The following is a 27,614-nucleotide window of genomic DNA, read 5'->3' as shown; positions in this document are numbered from 1 at the left end:
TTGGCTATACTTCTCTTGGCTGTTCTTCTCTTGGCTGTTCTTCTCTTGGCTGTTCTTCTCTTCTATGCTTATCTTCACTTCGGTCTTCATTTCCTTCTGCATTTCTTCTTGGCCATTCTTCATTTCATCCTGATCCTTTATTTACCCTTCGCCGAGATCCCACACAACGACTCGCTCGCCACTTCACTCGGGACTCCGCCGCGCCCGTGACTCTTTCGCCCGGAAACTCCCGACTCCACTGAACTCACTCACTCCCTACCCTGGAACCTTCGTCCAAGGTTTTCGCCACTTTGCCACACCCGCGGCACTATCGCCCGGAAACTCCGCCGCGGGAGTACTCCCCACTGAACTCTCACTCGAAGGTCAGCCCAACCTCCTTATATAGCCCTTGGGTTCCCGTCCAGAACAATCGGGCATGTCTCCGAGATATTGCGCGACCTTCGCCGTCGAAATGCCCAGAAACGCGTCGTGAGTCCTCGAAGGATGCGGCGGCTGCTCAAAGAACGCCGATAAACGCAACAAGCATCGGGTTCCCACAAAACGCGCCGATAAACATGTCTGAGTCCTTTTATTCCGCAGTGCGGCCTCTTTAAGTAACTCGATCTGAGGCAGGTGCGCGCTGCGACGGTCAGGATGTCGCGAGATAGTATGACACGAGATACCAAGGAGAGGTTGCGGGTGGAAGGGGGCGCAGACAGGCCGACGAGCGCGGCAATGCCAGGCAGTGCAGCCAAGCGCGATCGTAACAATACATATACCGTATTGGTCCGAATATAAGGCGACCATTTTTACATAAACGAAAGATGCAAAAATTGGAAGTCGCCTTATTTTCGCACCCAAGACGTCAGAACCGCAAACATTAGTTCCAAGCTGAAAGCTACAGTAGAAACATTGTTTAACAAAACGTTCACAATTTTTTATATTAACTAAAACTTTGTTACCTCACACGGGGAAAAACGATAAATCCACCTAATATTGCAGTAATTCACAATTGTTTGAAGTTGAAAATTAAAATATTTGTTCTTGAGTAAAAACGTGAATGTTGAAGCATCTCAAAATGGCAACCTTTTATTTCACAATTCATATTTGTACTTTGTGTACAATCGCGTGTTAACATTTACGGTAATTTATCTTCAGATTTTTAACGGAAATATTTGTACTAAAATATCACAGTTATTTTCAGAACGATTGTTTACGTTTACAAACATTTCGGATGTAATGTTTAGAAATTCACGGCTGCCAACTGTCTTTCCACAATATTTCTTTGTTGTAAAACGAACATTGCCGAACACGCACGAAGACGCCATATTAACAGGAATTTGGTACGTTGCTTCAAAAGCTATTTTAATAATCCACTCTTTATTTATGTAAAAACCTTTCATAATTATAATAGATTATTCTTTCAAATTCATAGAACAGACTCTCTCTGTCAGAGAGTAATATGGACAAATATACGCGGTCACGAACCGAGTTATTCATGGCCGTATGCTTCATCATGTCAGCTAGCCACTTGTTTTGTTCCGGCAAGATGCATTCTTTGTTTGCTTTTTTTACGTTTAACACACTACTAAATAGTAATACGCCTTGTTCTGTGGTAATACGTAGCTTAAGTCAAACGGAAAGTTAAATGCTGTATTTTAAGAGTGATTAATAGCCATTGTAAAAATTTTAAATTCGTAGATACAGTAAACTGTGAAAAATGAACAATCACACAATCACACATCGGTGGAACGGCGGGGAACGAGCTCTAGACAAATAAACAGCTCTGAAGATGACAATTATGCAGCTTCATTAGAGTAAACATACGAAAAAATTTCTAATGTAATACTTAAAAATGTAAATATTTTCTAATTGTTTTCTTTTGACTTTTAGGGTAGGCCATTCAAACTTATTTTAAATAAGTAATGTGATAAATATAAATTAATTGTTATACATAAATGCAAAAACGATTTATCAACACAAAATGTATGTCTAATGAATTTTCACATTAATTTCTACCAAAAATTATTTTTACATTTGTTTGGCCTCCTGAAACTGCAGGTCGCCTTATATTCGGGGTCGCCTTATATTCGGGCCAATACGGTACTTATACAGATTTCTTGTTATTTAGAAAATTGACAAAATCTATTTTTTCCCGTCTTTAAACATAACAATGTGCACTTTTTTTAAAATATAAATGCTCTTAATTAATTTGTTGTGACATTTTCATTAACGAATAATAACATTGTTTATAACTATGTTAGGCCAAAAAAGTCAGAGCCGTCTTTATACTTGTTGCTAACTGATCGCGTTAATAATACACAAATATTTATAAACATGTTTGGAATCATTTCAGTCGTGACACGTTCAAACACGTCACGTTATTTATTTTACTATCTGACAAATAGTAGGCACTAGAGCTGTAGCAAACCATATGTATTCGGTACTGAGTAACGGGTGCGCCATCTAGTAACGAGTAACGAAACGTTACACACGGCTGCGTCCTGCATCTCGTTACTCGCATTTTTCGTAACAACGTAAGAAAGTATTTTTTACAAATCAGAAATATGTATGTTTTTGTTTTTATAATTGCGTATTTTCACATTTTTTTGTTGTTATCTTAAAAGAGATAATATTAAAAAGCTGATCTAATGAGATTTAATTGTTTCTTGGTTAACAAAAACTATTAATTATCAAATATTGTTAATTGTTTATATTCTATTTATTATTATTTACGCGACGTCATACTGTACGCGTACGCAATACGACTGGATTTGTTGCTGCAACATAACATAGCATGTTATGCGGTATCAGAAGTAACGAGTAACCTAACGATACGATAGTAACGAGTACTAATTGTTATAGTAACGAATACATACGGGTACACATTTTTTCGTTACTTTTACACCTCCAGTAGGCACTACCGTATTTATTTCCGAATCACTAGGACAGTTTTCTTGTAACTTTTGTTTCGGTCAGTTGTTGGGGTATCTGTCCGGGAAAGGGGTGGTGATGGTTTGAGTTTAATCCCAAATTTATTTTCTAAAAAAGTTGACAGGTTTCTTTAAATGAAAAAAGAATAATTTTCCAGCGTTGCCGCACTACTGCTTTTTTGTAAGGAATTAAATCGTCGCGCTACACTAGCACCACCTAACAACATCCCGAACCAACATGGCCGCCAGCAGACAGCCCGCGTCGACAATAAATAGCAGGACAATGCTGCGTCGGCCGCGGGCTAAGCCGAGTAATCGATTGCGGGCTGAGATGCTATACTTACGTGGCGTGGTAGGGTATTCTGGTTATTTTGACGCAATCGGTGATCGCAACCGTACTTGTGGGGTATCGTTTTAAAGAGAATTCACACATCTGCTCACAGAAATTAAGATTTTGTTTATATAACCCGTTATTTTCCAATTATACAGGTTTAAACACAATTTTTATGCTAATTTCGGTTAATTTTTATTTTTTGGGGGCCAAAATTTGTCCAATTCGGTTATAGCGAGGACACGGTTATATGAGGTTCAAACCGGGAACCGTGACACCTCGCTATAACGGGACTCTAGTGTAGTTATAAAGCTATGGGGCAATTGCATAGCAGCAGTAATGCAAACAGACTGCAAAGACTATTATTTTAACTTTAATTCATATAGTGTGTCTATGCAATTTCATTTTATTTTCTCATTGTTCATGTTAACTGTTTTAATGTTACAATTTTGTTTAGTTTATTGTTCGTTATAACAAGTATTTCTCATTTTAAGATTGATAGGAACTATGACCCCAGGCCATAGTAAAATTTAATTAGAACATCTGATTATTAAGAAAGTTTGGGAGAAGAGAGTCTAAAAAAAAATGGCCTGATAGAAATGTGAAGTAAATTTCATTACCAGTATAATTTTGAGTGTTGCAAGCTTATTAATCATGGCAATCATGGTATTTCATTCTGAATTAAGGTCTCAAGATAAAATTAAATGATTGCGATAATATTTGTGATGAATATAATTATTACTACGAGCGAGATTGATGTGCCTAAAGCTAGGACTAAGGTGAGCTGAATATCTTAACCATTTCCGAATATTAGTTTGACCAAATATCTTGTGTGGTCACAGAAAATGACACTATTGAAATAATCGCAAATAACTTTGTTTCTCCCCATAACTTGTGTTAAAACTAGTGGTCCTATAGATTATATGATTATCTAAATCTACCGAACTGAAGTCGAGGTAGAGTCTATATATGAGAATATTACGAACCCAAATTTAGTTTCTTTATAATTTTCATAAACAATAATATTCAATAAGACTTGAACTTTTGTTAGAAGCTGGACCCAACATAACTTCCTGTAATTATACCTACAAAGTATCATTTAAAGCATGTGTTTGGTTCCTTATATTATTGATATGCTTTGTGTGTTGTGCATGTCAAAACAGTAATATAAATATTCTGAAATTATAATTTATCAAAACCTACTTGTGTTCTAACATCACTGATCAGTCAGCTGTAGAACTATGTATTTATATATATATTTGATCACAAACACTTTTACTATTCATATATATATATATATATATATATATATATATATATATATATATATATATTTATGATTTTTTTAAAGAGAAAATAAATATGGGTAAAATTAATTACGTGTGTAAAAGAAAATAATTACTTGAAATTTGACCTTGATATTTGACTTTGACCTTGACGAAAAAATTTGAAAAGCAGTGAAAAAGTCTTTAATCTGGAATTGTGTAAGAAATGGCAGCAGAAGTGTGGCAGTAATTTACTGTTGACTGTGCAAACAAACTGAATTCAATGTAGGCAATAAGTTTGATGGACAATTTAATATTTAATTCTTTGAAAGTTCGCCATCATTGTATTTATTTCCATTATTGTAACATTTTTATTTTTATTCCTATGTTTTAAAGGAGGGTGAATGTAGATTTCTTGAGGTAATTACTAGATTGATATAGTAAATTTTAGTTTTATTAAGTTTTCTCTAGGATATTATTTCAAATTTATTTTTATATTAATACATATTACATTTTTAATAGGTTGGTGTGTTTACTGTAGCTTGAAACAGTGCTTTTTTTGTAGCCAAAACAATAAATAGTTTATTACTTAAAACACCTCATAAAAATGTGTGAATAATATTTATTTTATTGTTTAAGTCAGAACCGAGAACCGACAACCGATTTTTAAGAACCGGTACCGAACCGAGAACCGGGAAAAAACAGGAATTGACTAGGCCTGTGCGAATATTCAAATTTTCGAATATCAAAACGAATAGTTTATTATTCGTATTCGATTCGATTTCGAATACTAACACTTCGAAAAAACGAATATTCAGTCATTTACGAAAAAGGCTGAGCGGGATCACTACATCTGGCCACGTAAAGCCCGTTTGAACACAGTAATTCGGAGCTATAACTAACGTATTTTATGTAGAAGAATGTCGTCAGGTCGTTTAAAATAGATTTGAACTGTCAGCATACTGATAAAGATAAATAACTGTCTGTAAAATCCATACAACTGGGATGTTATAGGTGACAGTTTTCAGATTAGAGGGTGAAACATGGTGTGTCGGCACTGTAATTTCGTTCCGAACGTGACGGCGAAGAGAAAGAAAATTTTACAGACCATGTGGAATACATCTGGCCGCATACTCACAGCAAAGACTCCAAAAGCCTAACATGCTACGTCAATGTTTTTCAATAGAATAATACACAGTAAACGACCGGATGCAGGAGGCAAACCCCCCCCCCCCCCCTTATAAACCCTTACCATCCTTCTAAAATTCCTCGCGTAGTGACAGCCCAGGCAATTATCCTGTCCCGCACGTCAAAAAAAAACTCTTGCCAAGAACTTACTTAAAAGCTTGTGATCACGTTACATGATGTACCAATATTGTGAAGTAAATGTGTTTTCTATGATGGTAGATCCACGGTTCAAAGATTCACTAATTAAGGATGAAAATTAAAAAAAATATGTATGGGTTGAAAATTTGTGCAGGGAGGTATGTAAGCTGTGTAAGCTGAACTGTGCAGGGAGGTATGTAAGCTGTGTAAGCTGAACACAGTAGATGAAACTATAACTGAGACAAGTGAGGCTACAAGTGAAATGCCTATTAAGAAGTCATCTCTGTGGGCCTACGTGAAACCTTCAACAGCAGCTCAGTCTACTCTTGCAAGCTAATGAAGAAACTATCCAAGGAGAAATAATCAATACCTGGCAGCACCCTTAATCCCAAAGAAATGAAAATCCTTTCAGTTTCTGGTCAGAGAAGGGGTGCACTTGTTTCTGAAACATAGCTGTGGGTAGCAAGAAATTACTTGCCTATACCTGCCACACAAGTGTGCAGTGAGAGACTTTTCTCAACAGCTGGCAACATTGTGACGTGTAGAAGAGAGAGAGTCTACTCCCCGAAAATGTAGAGCAGCTTGTGTTTCTCTACAAAAATTTAAATTAGCTAATATGGAGTGATGTGACAAGACTCTTTTTAATACGAACTAATTATAAAATTGGAGAACCTTAAAATTTTAAGTACTGTCAGTTTTTTGATTCTACATACATTGTATCAGTAAATATGTACCTGTTATCATATTGGTAGTGTGATGTGATATAACATATAACATGTTTTATGGATTTAGAATAATTTGGTATTCGTATTCAAATTCAATTCGAACTAAAAAAACTGATATTCGCACAGGCTTAGACCCAAAACTAATTATATATATATATATATATATATATATATATATATATATTATATATAGTAAGAGAAAGAGAGAGGAGAGAGAAAGAGAGAGAGAAAGAGAGAGAGAAAGAGAGAGAGAGAGAAAGAGAGAGAGAAAGAGGAGAGGAGAGAGACGAGAGAGAAGAGAGAGAGAGAAAGAGAGAGAGAAAGAGAGAGAGAAAGAGAGAGAGAGAAGAGAGAGAGAAGAAGAGAGAGAGAGAGGAGGAGGAGTAGAGAGAAAGAGGAGAGAAAGAGAGAGGAGAAAGAGAGAGAGAGGAGAGAAGAGAGAGAGAGGAGAGAGAAAGAGAGAGAGAGAGATGGGACCACCGGGTGAGATGGACCGGTGGCATAGTTCACCGAACCTGCTAATAGAAAGCGCCATGGTTGGTAGGAATGTGTCGTGGCAACTGTATTGCGCGTGCTGTGTTGTTTTAGTTCCTTTGTATGAGTAAATTGAGAAGATATTAAAGAAAATAGAAAACAGGTAGGTCAAAAGTTTTATTAATGTGAACGCAGTTGTGTCGTAGAGACAGTATTTTTGCAATATTTTTGAACCATCATTCCTTACAACATGTAAAACAAGCTAAACGTATCTTTGTGGTGTTCTGTAGCTACGCTGGGCACCGACCTGGGACGTAATGGTGGCCTGGTCCATCTCTCCCCTAACGATCGGGATAGATGGACCAAAATAAAGTGGGGAGAGATGGACCAAAATATAAGTGGGAGAGATGGACCATCGTTTTAAATGGGCCTACGTATTATTAATGAGTAGGCTGGTAGATTTGTCATGATGTTTCTACAAAAAAAATTTGTCACTAAACATATTGTTAAGTAATGTGTAGGTTAATTTTCAAACTTTTAAGGTAAATTCTTCTCTCCGTTAGGCCTACTTAAAAAACAAAAATTAACAATATAGGCTGTATGCGGTAAAATGAACACTTTTGAGGCCATAGTTAACTTTAATCATTCAATCAAATTATTATATTTCGGCCACTTTTAAATAGGATATAAATAATCGCTTATAAGCCTATTACATGAAGTGTTCGTTTTACTCGCGTGTTCTTGTTCGTATTTAAAAGTTGCGAAGTGCTCACTTTACCTCGTACAGCCTTTAATAATTTTTTACAACTTTTTGTAGTCATTTGAAATCCTCATTGTTGGGCACGGATAATGAAAAAAAGATTGTAACGTCACATTCAGAAACTGCAAACACATGGCTTTACACCCATCGCGGGATTGTGTGCGGTCATGGCTTTCCAGCTAGCCGAACAAAATGAAAAATTAAACACAACTTTGACCTAGATGCCCAAAAAGCAGGTTATGAATTGGCTGCAATCCTTTTCTGATTCGTAATCCTGAACTCTCAGTCCGAAAGTCAGAGGGTATTTCTAAGAATAGAGCTCTCGGAATGAATAACACAGTTGTAAAACAGTATTTTGACCTACTCGAAAAAAGTTTTGACTAAAAATGATTTGATAGGTAAGCCCTGGGCACATTTAAATTGTGGACGATAGTGGGTTGCAACTAAACAACAAACCAGGAGAGGTTGTTGCAATAAAAGGATCAAAAAATGTCAGCACTGTTACGTCCTGGAGGAAAAGATGAAACCATTTCCATTGTATGTTTTTTCAATGGCGAGGGCAACTACATTCCTCCCTATTTGCATTTTTAAAGGGAAGAATAAGAAACAGGAGTTCAGTGATGGCATGCCCTTCCGGGTTCCATGATTGCAATGAACGTAGAATCTGCTTACATAACCTCTGAATTATTTTTCGACTGGTTGAAACATCACTTTTTGCAAAGAATGCCTGCTGGAAAAGCACAGTTGATTCTTGACGGACACTCCTCCCATTGCAGCAGTGTGGAAATGCTTTTCGCTGATGAAAATGATATAATTTTGCTTAGCCTTCCTAGTCACCACGACCCATTTCTTGCAGCCACTTGACAGAAGCTTTTTTTAATCTTTGAAGTTTAACTACAACAAAGAATGTAATGTGTTCATGAGGAACAACCCATTGCGGCAAATTACGAAACTGCAATTTGGCAAGTTGCTAGGATGTACTTAGTCCAAATCAGCGACTGTAGAAAATGCAGTTTCCGGCTTCAAGGCATGTGGAATTATTCCGCTAAACACGTCTGCAATACCAGACTACGTTTACCTGACACCTAGCGAAGATTCAACAATTATTACCCCTGACACAAGAGGTTCTAGTGAAACGTCACTTTCTGAAGCTACTGAAACGAACTTTCTTCAACTACACTCTCCAGACATTGGTTTGACATCAAACCAAGAAGCAACCATAGTCACCGATAGGTCTACCCCTCCACTCGAATCTGCTCTGCCTATAAGAAATTTCGAACAGCCTATCAGTGATGAATGCCTGGCGACTCCTGGAACTTCGTCAGGGCCCACCAGTGTCTCCGGAGTCAAAAAGGTCGACACCCCCCACGCCAACAACAATTTTGAACAACATCTCACCTATTCGAATCTTAACAAAATAAACTACAGCCCGTGGTAAGAGTGCAAGTGTTTCGAAAGTACTAAATTCTAAGGATAATGTACAACGTATTACCCAAGGAAAACATGACAAACTGCAGAAAATAAAAGATTAAGAAGAAAGAAAAAGACGGAGAGAAGAAGCTATCCTAACTAGGACTGTTAGGCCTAACACACATAAAAAACCAAACACCAAAGGATTTTCTCAGCCAATTTTGTATGATGACAGTGATGGTGACTGGGACGAAGATGAATGTGTTGGGTGTAATGAGGACAACAATACTACATAAAGTACAGAAGACTGGATTAAATGCACAGTGTGTTCCCGTTGGTTGCATGAGAACTGCACAAAAGACAAAAATAAGTGTGATGTATGTGGAAAAAAAGAACTAAAATCTTTACGGGTTTTGAAAAACTACATCTGAAAGAAGAAAGATCTTGTAAAACATGTTAATGTATAAGCACTGTAGACTTGTTGTACGTCACAAAAGATTTTTGTTTAATTGTGTGCTTAAATCTTAATTTAAAGTTAGTCATAAATGATTAAATAGCTTTCTCAATGCTGGTCCATTTCTCCCATATAGGCTGGTCCATCTAACCCTAGGTATATGGTATAGATGGACCAGTACTGCAACATTTTTCAACATTTTTCTTCACTTTGTTAACGTAAATTTTCTACTACATATACCTTTGCTTTTCATATACATAGTTCACCAGAATATCATAGCGAAATTTACTTCACCAATATCTTGACAAATAACAAAATTATAAGAGTTTCAAAAAAGGTGGTCCATCTCTCCTGGATTTACTATATATATATATATATCCTGATAATTATGCAGGAGGAACTCTAAATAGTCTAAATAGTCACTGCATTGTAATTGCACACCACCAGAACACACCTCTACAACTTATAATTAATAAACTTCACTTTAGTGGACCCACATATTATTCTTTCTCATTTTATTTAATAAGTTAAAGGGTGAATATAAAATATTCATAATTATGTATTTTTTAAATGGTACTCAAAAAAATCCACATAAATAATGGTTTTCTTTAATTGTATTAAGATGTTAATTTTTTTTATAATAAGCCATAGACCCAAATTAATGTTTTTTTTTATTTACCTAATAATTAATAATATTTTGTTTAAGGATAATACCATTCATTCCTAAAATTATTTCAACCAACTCAATCTCCTTTTGATGCATAATGAGTATAATGACACAGTACAGTAAATAAAAAAAAAAACCAACACCCCTGGACCTTTCATGGGTTGTAGTGTTCTTGTAACCTTCAATGTAACCTATTGTAGTTATGCTGAGCGCGACAACCAATTCATTAACGCCACAAATCAAATTAATATAATAATTGCATGTGCACATTTCTAAATATTGTGCAGACATTGATGTGTGTGCTTGTGATGGTGGAAGGTCACAAACAACAACCTGATGTCGATGGTCTGCAGACACTGGTTGCTGCCCAGAGCATTGATGAGGTTGTAGAGGTCGCTCTTGAGCCTGGAGTCGGGGATGGCAAGTGTCTGCAGAACACAGTCCTCCTCCTGCACAAGACAGAGCAGAGCCATCACTGCCCAACCACTGCTACTGGCGTGTATGTCAGCTCACATTTCCATGTTCTTCAATTTAAGTCAACATTAATCCTACTAATATTATAAACGCGAAAGTTTGTAAGTATAGATGGATGTTTGTTACTCTTTCACGTAAAAACTACTGAATGGATTTTAATAAAACTTTACAATAATATAGCTTATACATCAGAATAACACACCTAGGCTACATATTAATATGAAATTCCATCCTTAAGGAAGTGAAAAAGTGAAAATTTAATTTTATAACAGAAAAAATCATAGGTCATAGACATAAAAATAGTGAGTGAGTGTCATTTCTCTATGTCTGCCACACGATCATACACATAGTAAGGTCTTGCAAATTCATATTTTTCTCCTTGGTGAGACCAGTCCGCTTAGTGGAGCTTGCAGCGGCTAGCAAAATAAAGGTGGTAATAACAGTTTGGTTCTTAACTTCGTCAATAGATAGAGTTGCCTTGAATTTTAAACGCACCTTCGTTTGATGCGTTTGTCAGGTCTTTAATTTTCATTTGTTTGTGCCGTATGCGTTCCTATACCATTTATCCGATTGCGATTAAATTTTGGTGAGTTGTTATGCAGATGCCCGTGAAGGTTTCTGAGACGGTATAACTATATTGCAATAGTTGGAGCACAAATTGTTTCAAAAAAATGTGTTTATTTCATATTAATATATTATATAGCGGCACTTCGTCTGTTTTTGTTGTCTAAGTGCGCACGCATGAGACAATTTATTTAAATATAAAAGAGAGACAGAGATAGTGTGATATATATACAGAGTGAGATTGAGAGAGCCAGAGAGATAAGTTGAGATAGAGCGAGGTATAGAGAATGAAATGGGTTAGATAAAGAGATATATAGATGTATAACACTATATAAAGATTTATATATAGAAGAGATAGAGATAGTGGGAGGTATATATGTATATATGTAGATATAAAGAGATAAATAGAGACAGAGATATATATACATGTATATAGATGTAAATAGAGATAAATATATATTTAGAGATATGGATGGATGATTTGTATATGTGTAACTACTTTAAACATATTACAAAACAAAACTGAATGAGGCATTGCAATGCATTCTGAGCATTAGTTAGATAATGGAATCATTTCAATATTAGTAATCTCTTATTTTTCAGCTTTTTTTCTATAGTGCTTTATAAAGTCTAGATTACATACAGACCACCAATTTTTCTATATATACAGGTAAATAACTATACACTGGCAGAACGTCTGTCGGGATCTGAAAGCGATATATATTATTTTACACACTTGACATTCAAATTAAGAATACAATTACTAACTACATCTGATTTCAAAAAAGGTCCCCTTCACCCTGTTTTCAGCCCGGGCAACACCGGGTACTGCAGCTAGTTTAAATATACAATAAATATTTAATGATTTTGGTTCTTTACACTAAGATAAAAGTTAAAATGTGTAAATTATTTAAAAATATATCTGTACATAAGAATGTTTATTAATTTTAAGGTATACGTTAGCAGAAATTTGTAAAAATGTTATCCGATTCATCCAAAACAAACCAAATTTACACGATAGATAAAAGTTATATAAGTACAAAATTATATAAATAAATTTTTAATGTTTTGTCAAAGAAATGGATGTAGTGAATACCAATTTAAAAAAAAACTATTTTCCAGCTATAAGACAATAATTTCAAATAACTTTGAAGAGCTTTAAGCTACTCCTTATTTTATATGATAGGTCGGGTTATATGACATTCCTTACAATGTTGTTGCATGGAAATCTGTTCACCGTGTTGTGCTTATGCATGAAGGAGACTATGGAAAGGCTATTTATATAATTTACTGACAAGCTTGAGTGTGTTATGGTGAAGGGTCTTCAAATAGCACATTCAGGACCAGCACGCCAGATTAGTGATTTTTCTGGATTATCGAATTTCAGAACTAAAATAAAGATTATACATCAAATGTAAAAAAATGAGAAATGTGAAATGTTACCCGCTAGACAACAGGAAACACTGTACTGAAATGAAAACCGACAATGAACTCAGAGTGAAATAAAAACATCGGAAGCGCAGTTAAGCGACCTGGTGGTCAGGATTCCACACGACAGTAACCTGAATGCGAGCGACTTGACTGGTGCCAGAGTACAGAACGTGTCGAGCCACACAATACAGAAGTAAACACCTCTCACTGCATCACTTATTTACCCTATCTACACTTACGCCATATACATGTTTGTGTTATGTACCTTTCACCCTTTACTTTATGACAAGGTCTTCTATGTTGTGAAATTTCACAGTTGTTGATTGGTTAGATTACTCGCCTGATATAAAAGCAATCCAGGTTCAATTCCCGGTTAGGTCACACCCAGATTTTTCGTAAATGGGTATTGCCGTGATCCAGTGGGTTTTCTCAGGGTACTGCCATTTTCTCCACCCATTTTTTCCATCAATGTTCCAATCTCACTTCATCCCTCATCCTTTCTACTGACATCGAAGTTGACAAGACATTGAGCTCTCATTTATCCATCAATTTGTTCATTCATTTACTTAATCATTCATGCCATTCATTCGTTCTATCATTCATTCATTTTTTAAAAGCAAAAAAGTTTACAATGATCATCCCTGTTTTGTTTATAAATTTTCTAGTTTGCAGTTTCCAGGCACCCATCATTTTCTTTATTATTCTGCTAGTGCGCAGTCAGAAAAAAAATCTCACCCTCTTCATCCACCCTAACTGTGCATTACAGCTGTCAAGTCCTAAATTCTTATCTGAGAGTGAGCAAAATGAAAGAAGCTTTCTTTTCTTATGTAGTTTCTCCACACTACATAATTTCCTCATTAAAGTTCATTTAAAATGTTATGTTGCATGTGGACGAGCAAGGTGGTATTGCTTCCACGCCCAAGGTCTGGAGCCATAACGTCTTACGTGACAATGTAAATTTCCTTTTCTATTTTCATTCCTAAAAAGTTGACCTCTTCTTATATGCAGTGTTATCTTAAAAACAAGACAACACAAAAAAAAATTTCATTTAAGTTCCCAGAGATGGGGCAGTTATACATTTTTTTTTGTAATTTCCAAAGGTGAAAAAGTGGCATTTACGAGTGAAAAGTTACTTAATTTAGTTTGATGTTGTATTTATAGAATATAAATATCATAATGAATTGAGGTTAAAATATATATTGTATACTACTTACCTCATTAAGAATACTACACTCTACAGAATATAATGTGCTGAGACTGGCATAATTTCATTAAGTGTGGTGATTAGGGACATCTCTAATATGAATGGTAAAGATTACTGACGTAAAAATTGTATTTTCTCAGAAACTAATTGCTATCAGAAATGCACTGCAAATTTTCAAAAATACATAATACATGTTGTGTCTAGGGAATAGGGAACAATTAATTTTCATAGACTTACTAGCCACATTTCATTCTACCACTTTATACAGAATGCTCTCACAACAAACTAACAAAAATTCAGTCTCTTCAATTTTGTTGTATAAAGGTTTTACTGCATATACCTAACAAAACTTTTGTGTATACCAAAACTGAAAGAGTTTCAGCTCTATATAACCAAAATTTCTATAACAGTACCTAGTAAAAATTAAAGAAAATATTTAAATATTGTTTAGAGATCAAATTGAGGAAACTTATTAAACAAGAAGATGGAAATGTTATAATTGCATAAAATAAGGAACCGACATGTAAAGTAAAAAAAAAAATAGGTACGATAACAAAAAGGATAAAAAGCAGGAACAAAAAAAAAATAAGTACTTGAAAAATGAAACCCAGTTTTTTAATATTTTTGTTTGCTTTAAAGTATTTTTTTTCAATCATACCTTCATATTGATGTACATACAGTCCATTCAACATAATCTACTGAAACAAATCATTGCCGGTAAACTGGGAATGAAAGAATGTGTTTACACTCTGATGCACACACAGTTATGTTTCCAGTATCACAAGCAAGTAGTTAATCAAATGAACATCTGACAAAAATTTCCAAGCTTGAAACTGATGGCTGCTAAAATTGGTTTATTCTTGTTTATATCAATTACCTTGTTTTCTCGCATAATCGTCGCACATTTTATTCTGAAATCAAGTTTGAAAAGTAGGGGTGCGACGATTATGCAGAAAAAAAAAATTTGTTAGGTAAGGTTATTCATAAAAACAAAACCCGTTCATGGAGAGTACGTTTATTTAAAAAAAAAGGTGGAGTATACAAGAGCACACCAAACAATCTATATAAATAATTCATTAAACAAAAACCTTTCTTCAACTTTAAATAGAAAAACCAAAACTCTAACGCGAACGCAAGCCACTTGAATCTGACATGAACTAACGTGTCGTAGTACACACTTGCCACGAAAGAACGCGGGCTATCAAATGTAGTTAACTCGGCACCTGACAGAGAGCGCGTGTTGCATCCAATCGGCGAGATATCGATTTTCGACTACGTGTGCGCGCTCTATACGGGAAGCAACATAACCAAACATGAATGATGTGCTGGCTACATTTTTATAAGCGGTACGCCGCGGCAACGCAGACAATCAGATAAAGGAATTAACGTTTAAAAACATCTTTAAAAGAAAATTTACACGTCAGACAACTTTGTATTTCCGTTAATTAAATAAATAAGTGGTAATGACCAAAATTAAATTTTACATTTATACTTTAAAATACATCATTTTATATGGAAAAGATACCTACACTGTGGTGACGCAGAAGATCAGATAAAGGAAATAACGCTTAAAAACGTCTTTATAAGAAAATTTACTAGAGATGTGCGAGAAGTCCTTTTCAAAAACCGAGACGAGACGAAGTCGAGACAGAAATACTAAGATTCTAGAGAATCAAGGCGAGATCGAGAATTCAGTATTTTTCTTATTTCAAAATTGCAATTTGGTGTCAGTGAAGTTTTCCTCAATGAGATTTTAGATGCAATAAATTGGGCCCACCCTACTCTTTCCATTTGAGTTCTTTGTAATTCTTGATGTGCAAATTTAGGGCTGTGCGAATGTGACTTTTTCAATGCAAATCAAATGTGAATCAAATAATTGCAAATATTGCGAATAGCGAATAATTTGCGAATATTTTCTAATAAGTTCTAAGTATAAATCTGAATAATTACAGTCAAAATTTGGCATATTATAAATTGTTGTTTAAAAGAGTAATGTTCTTTAGCTTTATATACATTTTTATTACTCAAGTAACATGTACATTTTTATGTCACTTCTAATGGTTTAGTAATAAATAAAACACAATCAGTGATACAGAAATGTCTTCATCAAAAGCCAAGCCTACACCTTGCCATCAACATTACGTAAATTGCAGTGCAAAAAGACCAATTCCTTTCATGTTCTGGATCCAGGCATTGTTTTAAATAGTTTTACACTTTTATATGGCACATGGCTCGCCCAAAAATTGTGCTAAAGACAACTGGATATAATAAATAAATTATGCTACACATCAAGTACAGTTTGCGGTAAAATCGTAAGCATTTATGATAATTTTCACGCTACATTGGCTTTAACTGTTCTCAGTATGCCCATTTACCTAACCTAAAATTTGATGTAAGTAAAGGTCCGCTTACAGTTTTTTTTTTTCTTCCGTTAAGTCTCTCGGGAAAATGATTTCTCGAGGTTCGGCATATTATTATATCACACGTTTTGTCAAACAAAAGATATATTTTAATACATTCTAAAACTTTTGAATATTTGAAATTTTCAAATACCTAATTTGGTTTCGAATGTGAATCGAATCAAATATTTGATTCGCATTAATATTTGCAATTTTGAGTATTTGCACACCCCTAGCAAATATCCACAGTTTTACATGTATAAGCTATTTCATGAAAGAAATGAAAGGACTACATATACGCTATAGAATATACATTTACAAAAATGAATCCACAAAAATAAATAGGCCTGCACTGTAGTCACATGAGCATTTCAATAGGCCTATTATTGAAAACAGTCAACTTTATTTGGTAGCTCACATTTAAAATCTGATGTTTAAGGCTGTTCAAGTGGTCGAAAAATCGTCCCCACTTCGGAATGACTTTAAACTGATACATCACTTACAATAGAATAAAAACTAATCGCTGAACCTCCCAAGAGCGCTGTATAAGACTCAGGGTCGCGCCGCTGGGTATTCAGTCGAGAGGAAGGCTTCAAAGGGGAAGGTTGTGTCGCTCGGCTTCGTACAGCGGGTAGGGCGACACGCGAAAGAAAATCGCCCCTGGCTCTCCTAGCGGAGGAATAGCTAACCGTTTGCAGCAGGTAGTCGCGCCGGCTGGTGAGCCATCCCTTGGCAAAGGGAGAGGAAGTGGCAGACAGCTCAGATCTCACTCCTCGCCGGGTGTAGGGTGTCCGCTGTCGGGTTCGGCGCGTGACGTCAGCAAGGACCGCAGATTTATATTGGCAGCCATACTGCGTTGTTACAAGAATTATCAATCATTGTTTATTGTGACGTAAAAAAACGAACTTGACTACTAAGAATAATATAACTTTCCGTTCTAGTGGAATATTATGTTGTGAAGTTGATGAATATTTCAGTTTTACCTGATCAAATGAAGATTCATGTTTTCGGAATTTTTCCCCTGACAGTGGAGGAATATCCATTACAGACTGCAATTCTTCTACTTGGCTGTGACCGATTCCTATAGACAGAGTACCCCATACGACACTGTCATTGATGTCATCAGAATATTTTGGTTCATGCGATGTAATCTTTTTAATATCATTGCAAATTTCACATTGAAATTTACATGTCGAAAAAAGCCCGCAACAATTTTCTTTCTTGAAAATGAATTTCCCTAAAGTACATTTTTTTATAGTCCTCCATTACTGTAATTTCTTTCATCAAGTGAGACATATCCACACATCTATTTCCCAGCAGTCTATCTTCTATAGGTGTGTGGTTACTGTAACGTTCGACAACAAAATTAGGGAAGTCACTTTCATTTTCCTTATGATTATTGTCCAAAAAACTGACGTCATCGCCGAAATCCTCAAGGTTCTCGTGATCAGCTATTGGAAGTGATATTTTTTCTAAGCTGGAAATTTCTTCGTCTAGCCTGAAATATTTTCAAATGCGTATAATAATGACATAATCATCAACAGGTAAAAATAACACAATCATTTAAAATTTTTAAGGGACGTTTTACAGTGTTATTTGCAACTACCCATTTTGTAGTGGTGCTGTAATTTAATAGCTGAAGATTTCTGTTAATAGTGATTTACGTTCAAAAATTATAATATACTAGCTGCAGTACCTGGCTTTGCCCGGGCTGAACACCGGGTGATATATTGTCCGCGAGTTACAGCAAAATGGATAGCGATATGTCCAGTGTGTTGGACATTAAGAAATGTCACATAATTACTGTTTGTGTATCTGTGACCTATGATTTTCTGTTTACCCATGGCGATCGGTTTAAAGGTTTAGAAGTTGATGCGCTACAGCGCCATCTAGCGGCGAGTTACAAAAAAATGGATAGCATAAAAACCTTCTTCATGATAAAAACACTTCGATGTGCCAACTTTCATGGCGATCGGTCAAACGGTGTAAGAGTTTATCGATGTCATACATGCCAACATCCAATTATATATATTCTTATATTTCGAAATTTTGGGGCTTTCACTTTTGCGGAAAGTGGATGTTCAGGACCTCGAATGGTTTGGAACACTCCATCTCGAAAGAAATGATATTTGAAATTCCTGAAATTTTCGAGATTTTGGGGCCTTGTCCCCAGAGGAGGGGGGGGGGTGATTTTGAGGACCCTGAATGGCAGGGAAACACTAAAAATCGAAAGAGAATGATTTTTGAGATTTTCTAAATTTTGGGGCTTTGACCCAGAGAAAGGGGGGGGGGGGTGATGTTGAGGACCCCGAATGGCTCGTAAACACTCCAAATCAAAAGAGAATAGGTTTTCTAAATTTTGGGAATTTTTTTTATTATTGGGTCTCCGACTCCTTGTGGGGGGAGGGTAGTTTAAGGACCCCGAATGGCTCGGAAAAACTCCAAATAGTAAAAAAGTATACTTAAATTTAAGAAATTTTTGAAATTTTTCGTAATTTTGGGGTTTTGCACTCCCCCTCCCTCAAAATTGGGTGGGAAGTCGACTTTGGGTAAAAGTTCCACCATGCCCCAGACACTTTAGTTCGTAATGACTTAATTTTAATACAATTTCCTCCAATTTTTCGAAATTTTGTGGCTTTCACTTTTTTAGAAAGGGAGGGGGGGGGGGGTTGAGGTTCAGGACCTGGAATGTTTCGGAACACTCCATCTCGAAAGAAATGATATTTGAAATTCCTAAAATTATCGAAATTTTGGGGCTTTTTCCCAGAGGGGGGCGGGAGGTTCGAGGACCCTGAATGGCTCAAAAATATTTATAAAATTTTTAAACTTTCGAAATTTTGGGGCTTTAACCACCTGGGGGGGGGGGGGGGGACGACCCCGAATGGCACGGAAACACTCCAAATCGAAAGAGATATAAAGGAATATAAGAATGTAGGTATTTACTGTATTCCTATCTACCATAATAACAATATTGACAAATAGAAAAAATTATTACCTACCTATGAATAATAATTTTTTTCTGCAATTTAAATTGTAATATATAAAAACGGTATTGAAAATTGAAACAAATATGGTGACACTACAAACTGTCAAGATCTTTATTTTTTTCTTACTCTCTATTTAGTTCCTTACAATAGAAAAACGTAACGTAATGGCTTGAAAGCTATTGCTCGGCAGGCATAGAGGAATGACACTAACAGTTTGTATATCTATGACACACGTTACATAAAATTAAGATATATTTTTCAACCCGTTTAAAGATTATTTTTTTAGACAAAAGATAGCCTATGTCCATCCCCAGGATATAATCTATCTCCTTGCCAAATTTCATTACGATCCGTTCAGCCGTTCAGCCGGGAAAAGGTAACAAACAAACAAACAAACAAACAAACAAACAAACAAACAAACAAACAAACAAACAAACAAACAAACAAACAGACATACAGACAGACATACAGAGTTACTTTCGCATTTATAATATTAGTAAGTATTGATTTTCAAAATAATAGGTTCAAGTGAAAATGTATGCTCGTTCAAAATATAAACATCCATCATGATCATATTTCATACACAGTCAATCTTTTAAGGGATACTCAAAACTGCTGAACATACTACATCGCGGCTACAGTAACATTATTTTATACTTTTATCATAAACGTATCTGATGATTATTCACTTTATATGTCCAGCCAAGTTTTCACACGTTTCTTTATACCTTCTTTTGTTGATTCGCTATCAATGAATATTTTAGCAGTTCCAATAATATTAACGACAAATGTTTGACTAAATAAACGAAAACTCGGCAATAATGGATTATACCGTTTAAAGATACTGTGAATTTTCAACTGAAAATGTAATTTGGAAAATACTTTAACATAATTGAATGTAAATAGAAATAAACTGATGTCTTATACTATTGAATTTACAGTATCGTAACAATGGGCACGTCATTCGCTCTACGAACTAACTACAGGCAACCACCCTTTAGCTCTCGGCACAAGCAAAAACATGTTTGCGCAGGTGAACAAGCACGTGTCATGCTGTTTGTTTCTGTGTATACAGGATTGATATAGGCGTAAGGAGATCTGAAAACCCAATCCTGTCCTTCTCAAAGTAATACCAAACAGTTCTTAGAATACAAAAATTTATTTTTTATCACAGTATTAATGACAACTGGTAAAGGTGCTGGTTTTAATTTAGTTGTGTTTAGGTACAACTTTACTTAGTACATAAGGTTGTATTATTAATTCATACAGAAAAGACATATACGGGCGGACCCTTAGAATTTTTTAGTCTTTTGAGGTAGGCTAAACAATTTCACCAGTGAGCTGAAAGCTACATAGTGCATATTGCAGCACGGTAAATAAGCTAATATTTGAGCGAATGTGTACAACATTTATTATGCATTCTTAAATTTTAAAATGAATTAATCAAGTTAGATTATAAAGTGTCCCTGGCACAACTTTATATTTGTTACCACAAACATAATTTTTATAGCAATTTAGAATTTATAGAAAATTAAGATTGCATTAAAAAAGTTACAAATTTGTAATCAAAAGTGTTAGAAATTACAGTTTACATTCCTAATTTTATTTTTTAAGAGTACCTAGTTAGATAACTGAAATACATATATGATTTTAAATTTCGTTTCAGTGATACTTTTGTTAGTTTTTTTAATCATTCTGTTAATATTTTTTTAACGTTTCACCGCACCACATTTTAATCGTTTGGGAAACCTACAAGTGTAAATTATATCTAGAATTTATTTAAACTTTCTAGCATCTCTGCAGAATATTTTCAAAGAAATACTGATAACGGAATTCATTTAAACACTATAAAATACCATGATACCACGTGCGAATGCAGAACTTCGCCTCTGAGTAAGCAAGTGTGTACTGTAGGAGTGTAGGAAGGGTGAAAGCAGGGCGAATATTCTATGTAAGCATTGTAAAGCAGTGCTAACAGTTTAAAAATATTACACATACATGCTGAACCTACTACATTCTGACGTGGATCTTATCAATGATACAGGCTTGAATGGTAAGCTTATAGTCACTCCCATAACACATCTGCCTCTTCGCGATCTTAAGATTGTAATTGCTGGAAACCCCTCTTTCTAACCGCATGTCGTCGTCACTACCAGCTGATTGTAGCTGGCCGACAGGATCACCACATAACTTAGAAAGTCACAACTTAGAAAACTTGAAAAAATTCACGTAACTTAGAAACACAACGCCGAACAACACAACTAAAATCGTCGTAACGAAGAAAGTCATAACTTAGAATTTTTAGTCATTTAAGTAGGGGCAGATTGATTCATTGCTTACACATGCATGTACTCAAACCACGCCTCGCCACTGGTGAATGTAATATGATTGGAATTTTATGTAATTCACACTTACCAGCTATCATGATACTAATACATTTGTTGTATTTCAATGTTTAACTGGAACAGAATTATAGTTTTACCAACACAAATCGCTATGAAAAACATGTTTTTAATGGTACAACGAAATTGTTATTTTATCTGAGTATAGGACGTTGCACATATTTTAAATAATTGTAAGTGGGTTTTCTACATTGTAGCTCTTACGAATTCTAACGACTGACGTACCGTACACTTGCGCCTGGTGTCGCCCGCGGAATCCAGCACTGCATGATATTGTCATGAGAAAAGTGGATTTATAAAAAAAAATATTTATTGTTACAGTTGAATGTAAAATAAAATTATGTACACTTTAGAGCACAATTCACTTACCTCAGTTTCGAGAAATTTTGCTTTTTTTCCCTTAAAAACTTTTGCTTAGTTTTCGATTTTATACTTCGTTTCCGTGGTATGTATTTTCATCCTCGCCATGCTTTACAGAAAAACAATTTGAACACTGCCACCAAACGCACTTCTCTCGCAACTCACAAACGCTCACTAAACAACTTCTTTGACAACACTCAAACACGCGCGAAATTTGCTTGGTCTATTAGCCCAGTCAATAAAGGTTTTATGCCAGAAAAAATGAGATAAAAGCTGAATTTTGGACAGTTGTTAGAACATTACTGGAAGTGTTTTTTTCCCAAAAGTCCCCGCCCCTCCCCCCTGTGCTTCCCCCTCTACAACCCCTCAAAGTTCGGATTCGCTGTGTATTGGTTATATGCCAATATATCCGTACGTAAGAGTCATAAATGGATGAATTAAATTTTGTTTTGTTACTTATTGTATACTAAATAAAAATACTCAAGTTAATAATTATGCTAAAACTACTGGTTTTGCCGTAATTCTAATAAATAGGTGTCAAATAGTTGATTTTAGCTTGCCACATGAAAGGTTTTTATACTATAGTTTTAACGTCAACAAAAATTTCCTAATACTGCCCAAGTAAAAGTTGTAGCTCATTATAAATGCTTTAAAACGATGCCCTATTTATAGCTTTTGGACCAGTGACTCACATTTCAAGCGACATGGATTAGTGTCGAGTGAGTCAATCCCGACTCCACGCGGACGATGTGCAACAATAGAAACGGTCGCCATTAACGTCGGTTTCGCGATGCAATGCTTCTGTTGGGCAGTATCGTGGTGTGTCTAGAGCTATTCTAATGCATTTATTCTGAATGTGCTGCAGCTTTAGTAAGTGTGTTGGCTGCAGTGGTCCATACAGGGGCTGCATACATAATAAGTGGGCGTATAAGAGCTTTATAGAGCAGTAGCCCGGATTTTACCCTGCTACCACATCACATTTGGTTGTGAAATCTTTAGCATGTAGAAACTGTATACTGTATTATGTCAGTGCTACTGGAAACGTCTTGCTAATATTTTTTGAAGAAGCATATTTTATGTGAGTAACTGGTTTACGTTTTTAATTATGTGAATGTCTTCATGACATTAATTATAATTATGTAACTTCTCTATCGACTTACACCACTGCAGCAAAAAAGTATGTCACAAAAAACCAGTGTTGTACGCACACAAGCAGACACATGCTGTGAAGTATTACAGACAGCACTTTGTCAACATGGATTCTTGGAGCACCTTTCTATCCTAAAGTACACGAAGCTGTTGAGGAATTTCTGGGGACTTCCATAACCTACAGTGAACAACATTTTGAGCTCCGCGAGTCAAGAAAAACTAGAGACTGGGCAGATGTCGAAAAGTTTACTTCATGGCTTGAAGAACATAACCCATTCTCAAAATTTTCTGGAGAACTGGTATCGTTATCATCTGAACTGGTATCAGACGACTCTGTAGACTGTGACCAAGCGTACGAAAAATGTGTTGCAGCGATGGAAAATATGAAAGGGAAAAATTTTCAGGAGCTCAAGCTTCATAGGAAAAAAATTGTAAAAATGCAGGCGACGCAAAAATCTGTTAATGTTCGGTCAAAGCAGGTAATTGTGAATTCACAACAGCTATTTAACCGCATCTTATGTGTATGTGAGAGCCCAACAAAATTAAAATCATATCTTGAGTATGAATTGGTGCCTCGTCCACCATCCCTTTTTGATGCAGTTTCTCTAAGAAAGGACACCAAGTCAAAACTGATGAAACATTTTGAGGAGGGTATTGTAAATGATTTAAATCTAAGTGATGCAGCAATTGTCTTGGATGGAGGTTTACTTCTTCGTTGCATTATTTGGCCAAAACACTGTACATACGGGGTCATAATGCAAAGTTACTGTACATTTGTTCTGACAAAATACGGAAGAAACACAACAGTTGTTTTTGATGGATACCCGGAAGATTTCATAACGAAACAAGAAGAACAAAACCGGAGATACGCGAAGAAATCTTCATGTGATATAAATTTTGACTAAAACACTGAGTGCGTTACAGGAAAATAAGCGTTTTTGAGTAATAAAAAGAACAAGACAAGAATGATAACTTCACTTACATCTGAACTAAAAAAAAAGGAATTGAGACGTTGATAAGCGAAGGAGATGCTGATACAGATATAGTAAATGTAGATATCAAAAAACTAAGCACGTTTGCTGAAGTAGTTGTATGTGGCTCTGATACAGACCTGGCAGTACTATTAACTGCTCTTGCCCCAGAAAAGCAATCAATTTTTTCTGCAAACATAAGGGAGGTGAAAACCCTGCGACAGTTTTTTTATGACATAGCAACTTTGACAGAAAAGTTCAAACAAACCAGAAAACTTCTTTTGTTTACTCATGCATTGACTGATTGTGATACAACCTCATGTTTCTTTGGTGTAGGCAAAAATAAAGCTACTGAAATGTTGAAGTCACCGGAAGCTGAGAAACTGGCTAGAACTTTCATAGCACATTCTACTACTAAAACCGAATTAGTGGTAGATGGGGAAAATTTTGTGCTTGGACTGTATGGGTTGAGTAAATACTCGCACTTGAATGAAGCCAGATACTACAGGTTTTCGACGTTAACCAAAAAGTCGGCCTTGAGATCAAATATTGACTTGGCGAAACATCCTCCAAAGTCAGAAGCCTGTCGTGAACATCTCCTTAGGGTATACTTACAAGTTCAAACATGGTTAGAGAACAGACTTCCGCCCACTGAATGGGGATGGTAAATTGAAGTGGCCAAAAATAATGGATGTCTCAAAAAAACCTAGAAACCAACCATCAGCTCAAAACCTTTCGCACCCAACGATCTGTTATTTCTAGTGTCCCGCTCATGTAAATTGGGATGTGGAAATTACTGCAGATGCCGGAAATCAAATTTGCAGTGTACTGCAATGTGTGAGAATTTCAGTGGTTTGTCGTGCTACAACTCGCCTCGATTTACAAATGAATACACAGAAGATTCACCTTATTATTTATAATTTTTTCGTAAAATAATTACAATAATATTATTCAGTTGAATGAATTTAATAAAGAATGCAAATGTTTACGTCAGAGAAGAAAAATCTGCTGTATTTGTGGTGGGTGGGAGGTTCGTAATGCTGTTTGTAAACAGTGGTGGATACACTATGTCTGTATCTGAAAAGTGTTCCAACAGCTGCCGGTTGTAGCCAGTCCGGAACACGGCGGGTCCATAAGTGGTGGATAATGGAACTACCCTTACTTTCAAAAGGGTAAGGGAAAAATTACCACGAACCAAAACTGGCGCAAATAAAATTTAATCAATCCGTTTTAGTGGGTTTGGAAATATATGTATTTTATATATATATATACACACACACACACACACACACACACACACACACACACACACATGCAGAAGGGGGAAGAGACAATACTTTTTAGTATAGAGTGATGTCGTAACTTTAATTTTTGTGTTAACCTGTTTCGGTGTTAAAAATTTGTAGTTTGCACGTTTTAAAAATTACGAAAGATTCGCGCAAAAGGGTGTGGGAATAAGTTAAGTATAGACACAATCATCTATTTCATGTCGCTTGAAATGTGAATCACTGATCCAAAAGCTATAAATAGGGCATCGTTTTAAAGCATTTATAATGAGCTACAACTTTTACTTGAGCAGTATTAGGAAATTGTTGTTGACGTAAAAACTATAGGATAAAAACCATTCATGTGGCAAGCTAAAATCTACTATTTGACACCTATTTATTAGAATTACGGCAAAACCAGTAATATTAGCGTAATTGTTAACCAGAGTATTTTTATGCAGTAAACAATAAGTAACAAAACCAAAATTTAATTCATCCATTTATGACTCTTACATACGGAGATATTGGCATATAACCAATACACAGCGAATCCGAACTTTGAGGGGTTGTAGAGGGGGAAGCACAGGGGGGAGGTGCGGGGACTTTTGGGAAAAAACACTTCTAGTAGTGTTCTAACAACTGTCCAAAATTCAGCTTTTATCAAATTTTTTCCGACTATCGCTATTTTATCCCTTTTTTGACTTATATCCCGGAGAGTGGCGGGCTGCTGCCGTCTGCTAGTAGTTGCCGCTGTGGCCACTAGGAGCGCCTGCGTACGGCCGCTAGGGAGAAGGACTCGGGCTGCTAATGGCGACACGGCTCAAGCCTCGCGCTGCAGGAGCACGTGGCGAAAGGAAGTCCAACACCATTATTACACCGTTAACCGCACAGCTACAACTGGTGCATCATTGTAAAGTAAAACGTTGTGGCTATAACATAATGTAAATCATATAACAAGACAATGCTTTTATTTATTGTAGGGGGTCAAAGTTCCGTACAATGTTTTTTCAATTAAAAAGGTCTGGAAAATAAATATTTTATTTATTTTAATTGGTATTGCCAAAAAAAAAATGAAATTTTCCCAAATTGTTCTCAAATATATTTTGGACCGAAATCAATTTATTCATTACCCTAAGTTAAGTATTTTCTCTCTTTGTTTGACAACAGTTCCAGTTCTAAAACATTAATTTATTAAATTAAAAAATATTTTTTTTCATATTTTAATTAGAATATCAAAGTCTTTGTTAAATGTAAATAAATGTTAATAGAGACAGAACTTTAAAACTGCAGTATTTACGAAATGTTTTAGCCTCTTGAACAGCCTTAACAAGACAAGCTGCTCTATATTTTTGGCCAACAGATTCTCTCTTCTGGATGAAACAGTGTTACCAGCAATGCTGAAAAGCCTTTCGCTTTCCACCTGCATGGATGGTATGGCCAAATATTTACTTGCGACTCTGGCAAGAGCAGGGAAACGTGACTGGTTCTGCTGCCACCACATAAGAGGGTCACTTGATCGGGGGATAACATTTTCACCAAGATAAATGGTAAGTTCATTTTCAACTCATGGTGACTTTACTGAGGAAGAGCTTGATTTCTTCAGATGTTCAAAAGTATTCCACAGAGAACAGGTGGCTTCAACTGTATCTGATGGATTTTCTTCTGGAACAGGTGCTGTTTTATTATCAACAACCACTTTTAGATCTGAAGTAATACGCTGCACACAAATAAGACTTTCGTGGTCTTGCAGCAAAATGTTTTTGAAGCGTGGGTCAAGTACCATTGCAATCATGTCTTCTTTTACTGTTGTGTACAACGGAAACCTAGATTTAATACTTTTCTGAAGAGAGATAGCAAATGCATATCCAGGGTTACTTTGATCTTCAACATAGTTAGAAAGTGTTGCCTCAATGCCATACAGCAAAGGTATTTTGGAAGAGATAGTGGGAAATATAGAGTAACACAGCTCTCTTGTGGCTTGTTCTATTGGTAGAGGCACGATTATATGGTAATGCGCGATAAAACGAAATAACACTGAAAACCACTTGAAAACATGAAATAAAACAAAATTGTGCGAAATCCGC

General features: G+C 35.7%; 1 protein-coding gene across 9 annotated transcripts in view; it reads right to left on the bottom strand.

Moving 5' to 3' along the window:
* The window catches only part of LOC134527342 (F-actin-uncapping protein LRRC16A), a 324,842-nt gene that overhangs the window by 150,347 nt on the left and 146,881 nt on the right, over positions 1 to 27,614 (bottom strand). For all 9 annotated transcript variants that reach the window (XM_063359938.1, XM_063359939.1, XM_063359940.1 and 6 more), the window contains one exon: positions 10,658 to 10,773. In XM_063359938.1, the coding sequence (XP_063216008.1) occupies positions 10,658 to 10,773 (116 nt within the window). The remainder of the gene's footprint in view (positions 1 to 10,657; positions 10,774 to 27,614) is intronic.

This window comes from Bacillus rossius, chromosome 1 (assembly GCF_032445375.1).
Source record: "Bacillus rossius redtenbacheri isolate Brsri chromosome 1, Brsri_v3, whole genome shotgun sequence".
NCBI classification, from domain to species: domain Eukaryota; kingdom Metazoa; phylum Arthropoda; class Insecta; order Phasmatodea; family Bacillidae; genus Bacillus; species Bacillus rossius.
This window is presented reverse-complemented; position numbering and strand designations above follow the sequence as displayed.